At 37.2% G+C, this 4,942-nt stretch overlaps 1 protein-coding gene across 1 annotated transcript in view; it reads right to left on the bottom strand.

Annotated features, from left to right (window-relative positions):
- Positions 1-535: 535 nt before the first annotated feature.
- Positions 536-4,942, bottom strand: part of SARC_04393 (hypothetical protein) — a gene marked incomplete at its 3' end in the record, with an annotated part of 5,251 nt that continues 844 nt past the window's right edge. Inside the window, exons 2-5 of the mRNA XM_014301789.1 lie at positions 3,411-3,610; positions 2,456-2,536; positions 1,153-1,280; positions 536-731 (exon numbers count right to left, since the gene is read on the bottom strand). Coding sequence (XP_014157264.1) covers positions 536-731; positions 1,153-1,280; positions 2,456-2,536; positions 3,411-3,610 — 605 coding nt within the window. The remainder of the gene's footprint in view (positions 732-1,152; positions 1,281-2,455; positions 2,537-3,410; positions 3,611-4,942) is intronic.

Here is a 4,942-nt window from a genome sequence, read left to right as displayed (position 1 = left end):
CATACATACATACATACATACATACATACATACATACATACATACATACATACATACATACATACATACATACATACATACATATATGTATACATGTATAGGTACAGGGTGGGACACCATACAAATCTAAACAATGAAAGCCGCATATTGTGAGTATATGTGTGGCGCCGTGCATACAGTGATATCAACTAGTGCGAGATGTTAACCCCGGAAGTTGTCATCTTCACTTCCACTTCCGCATACACAAACTCTCATGATGATATGTACGAGCAGAGACATATGCCGCGGGAGAGGCATATCACTGTGTAACTTGGACTTGTTTGGTGGGGACACTCGAGCCAGAGCAGGCTGTGCAAGTAGGCGTCGTCGAGGCCACTCCAATGTTGAATATGCGTATATGTGTGTATGGTCTACGGGTGTATATGTGTATCGCCTATGTATGCATGTGTGCATAGTCAACGCATGTATACATACAGATGTCTACTGCATACACATGGTGCACCCGTACATGTATATTTATATAGTAACAACCAACCACGTGTATCCTACCTGCGTGTTGGGGATATTTGAGCCTGAGCAGGTTGTGCAAGTAGTGCGCCGTTGAGGCTGCTCCAATGTTGACCCGTTTGCAGTTCTGCGAGTCCATTCGTCCGTTGATAAGTGGGACAATGTGTGTGGCTGAGTGGCCGATTTGTATCACTATTGCGTATTTATCGTCACTACCATTGGCACTGGTGTGTGTGTGTGTGTGAGAGAGAGATGAGAGTATGTGTGTGAGAGAGAGAGATGAGAGTATGTGTGAGAGAGAGAGAGATGAGAGTATGTGTGAGATTTGCCATACGTCTGTGAATGGGAGATATGATAGTATGAGCATTTAAGCACACTGTGCGTAACTCGATCGCATGTTTACCGTCACTTCCACCGACTCTGGTGGCCACACACACACACACACACATACACACACAGAGAGACATAGACACAGACACAGACACAGACACACATATATATATATATATATGTATATATATATATATATATATATATATACATACTATATATATATCCATATATATATATATATATATATATATACATATATATATATACATATATATATATACGTATATATTTACATGACCAGGCAGTACGCACCTTGGCCTTGTAGTGGTCTGAAGGTAGTTGCTGACGAGACAGCCAACGCCGAGGCCAATCCGAGGGACGCCATACGCCATGTATAGCATCTCAAAGAAGCGCGCACGCGTGAAGATAGGCGCACAGACCTGTGCGGGTGTGTATATGTTATGTAGATACATTCTATTATTAGATTACCTGGGTGGCTCTTGAGCTGGCGGTGTTTAGGGTTTCGGGTGTGCTCACACAGGCGCTCGAATAGAAATCACATATAAAGTGGGTACTACTCATAGAGTACGCGAGGATGAGCGCGCTCTTATTACACGGATGATCCATATACAGACCATGCTCTGTAGTAAACGAGTGTTGGTACTGTGCTTATTCCAATGAATACAATAAAATCCGTTTTCTTTCCTGGAAATGAATAGGCTGAAACTATACTGAACGAGACCGCGACCATACACAACTCTAAATAGTATTAAAAAGACTTCTATGCTCGATGCATGCATAATACTACATAGTATTAAAACGACTTCTATGCTCGATGCTTGCATAATACTACATAGTATTAAGAAGACTTGTATGCTCGATGCATGCATAATACTACATAGTACTAAAAAGACTTATATGCTCGATGCATGCATAATACTACAGAGTATTAAGAAGACTTGTATGCTCGATGCATGCATAATACGACAGAGTATTAAGAGGACTTCTATGCTCGATGCATGCATAATACTACGGAGTATTAAGAGGACTTCTATGCTCGATGCATGCAAAATACAACATGGTATTAAAAAGACTTCTATGCTCGATGCATGCATAATACTACAGAGTAATCAGAAGACTTCTATGCTCGATGTATGCATAATACTACATAGTACTAAAAGACTTCCATGCTCGATGCATACATAATACTACATAGTACTATAAAGACTTCTATACTCGATGCATGCATAATACTACATAGAACTAAAAAGACTTCTATGCTCGATGCATGCATAATACTACATAGTATTAAAAAAACTTCGATGCTCCATGCATGCAAAATACAACATGGTATTAAAAAGACTTCTATGCTCGATGCACGCATAATACTACAGAGTATTAAGAAGACATATATGCTCGATGCATGCAAAATACTACATAGTATTAAAAATACTTCTATGCTCGATGCATGCATAATACTACATAGTATTAAGAGGACTTCTATGCTCGATGCATGCATAATTACAGAGTATTAAGAAGATTTCTATGCTCGATCCATGCATAATACAACATAGTATTAAAAAGACTTCTATGCTCGATGTTTGGGCCCACATACCCGTTCGGTCAAAACCACGGGATGGTCGATAGAAGGCGTGTTGATCCCCAGACGGCTGAAGATGTGATCGAATATCTCTTCCTATTGCATGAGAAGATGAGAAGTGCGCGTTCAGAAGTCTCATGAGAATGGCAGGTCGATTTACCGATGGTGTCCGCTATGTTTGAGATAAATCTGGGGTTTTTTCTTTACTTCTGATTAGAACCCTAACTTGGAGGTATGGCATAGCAGGGATAGACTCACAGCCCTCCCACACAAGCGTGACGCAGAAACAATCGCAAGAGACAGTAGCGAGCGTGCGGCTTAGAGGTGTAGAGGCAAATAAAGAGACCTGTATCGTTGGACTGCGGTAGATAGAACTGCATAGATATAATATAATAAACAAAACAGGATAGGTATACTATAGGGAATAGGACTGTCAAAATATGCTATACTGTAGGCAATACTCGGAAGCATTTAGAGTGGCATTGAATATCACATACATGCATGATACAAGACATGTGAGCATGTGAGATGAACAGAAGCAGACGAGCAACCTGGAGGGTGGGTAGACAGTATGAGGGCGGCGCAATAGGGGGTATATACAACCCATCAAATCATATGGCAGGCAAATAAACACACATATACGAGACAGCAGAGTGGTGTGATCATGAACTAGACTATATTTCTCTCGACTGCGATATACATGACAGGAGCAAAAAACATACTATATAGCAGACATGTTGTTCATAGGATACACTTGTATGCCGAGGTCTCAAGTTCGCAGTGCTAGTAAAGTGGGCTTATACGTGCATAGATACCACATGTATCTGTACACAGACATATGGACATACAGACATACAGACATACACACACACACACACACACACACACACACATATATATATATATATGTACGTATATATGGTATATATATATATATATATATATATATATATACATACATACAGCCTACCTGTGTGATGAAATTGGTGACCACACCCGCCTCCATATAGTTGCGGTACTGAGCTCGCAACGACTCTCTGTTGGAAATGTCATTGCCTACCATCATGCCCACAGTTTCGCCGAAGCCTTTCCTCGCTCGTGCTACTCTACTCCTGAACACTAGCGAAGGTTCGGGTTTGTCCGCCCATCCGGCCTTTATGGTGTAAGCGCCTAACGGATTACGGATTGTATATAAGGATGTAAGGAAGAATCAGTATATACGCTAAAGTAACACCAAACAATTATGTTGTCCGCCCATCCGGCTCAGATGGTGTAGGTGCCTAACGGATTACGGGTTGTATACAGGGTTGTAAGGAAGAATCAGTATATACGTTAAAGTATTGGAAACCAATCATCTACAGGTAAAAGGAGTCTGGAGATACCTATAATAGCTCTATTTAACGTCTGTACTACTTTACGTATCTCAGGTTGTTCATGTCATATCTAGTTAAACAGAAAACTGGAGTTAGCACAAAGATGAACGGCGATGCACAAAGTAATAAACCACTACTACTATGATAAAGATCAACATGGTCTTGAATTAATTTCAAAATGTATGAAGAATCGACATTTGTGGTATGAGCTACATGTTAATATTGTGTGTATATAGATAGACATGTACATTAGGAAACATACGAGTGTGCAACGACAAACTCATACGCTTGCAAATACACACGTATATGTTTAAATCGATTGTATTTGTATAAACATACTAATATGGGAAGATGTGAGCATATCTATATCTATCTATCTATACTTATATATATATATACATATATATATATATATATATATATATATATATATATATATATATATATACATAGATATATATATACATAGATACATAGATACATATATACATATATACATACATATATATATACATACATACACACACAACACACACACACACACACACACACACACACATATATATATATACATACATCCATACATATTTACATACATACATACATACATAAATGCATACATACAACCATTCATACATACATACACACTTATATACATTATTAATATATAAATACATACATACGTGCATATATACATATGTATGTATATACACATACATAAATACATACATCGTACATATCTACATATCTACATACATACATACACACATAAATACATACATACACAACTACATACATACATACATGTATACATTCAAATATAAATATAGACATACATACATACTTAAATACATACACATACATAAATACATATATAAATACATACACATACATCATACAAACACAATATACATAGCATAATTACATACTTACATACTTCCATACCTACATAGATACTTACATACATACACACGCACACACACATATAGATGTTTTTATATATGTTTGTGCGCATATATATATATATATACATTTACATTTACATAAATACATACATACGTATACATCTATATTAAGTATATATGTATGTATATTATAGTATATATATATATATATATATATATATATA

Source organism: Sphaeroforma arctica, assembly GCF_001186125.1.
Source record: "Sphaeroforma arctica JP610 unplaced genomic scaffold supercont1.244, whole genome shotgun sequence".
Lineage (NCBI taxonomy): Eukaryota > Ichthyosporea > Ichthyophonida > Sphaeroforma > Sphaeroforma arctica.
This window is presented reverse-complemented; position numbering and strand designations above follow the sequence as displayed.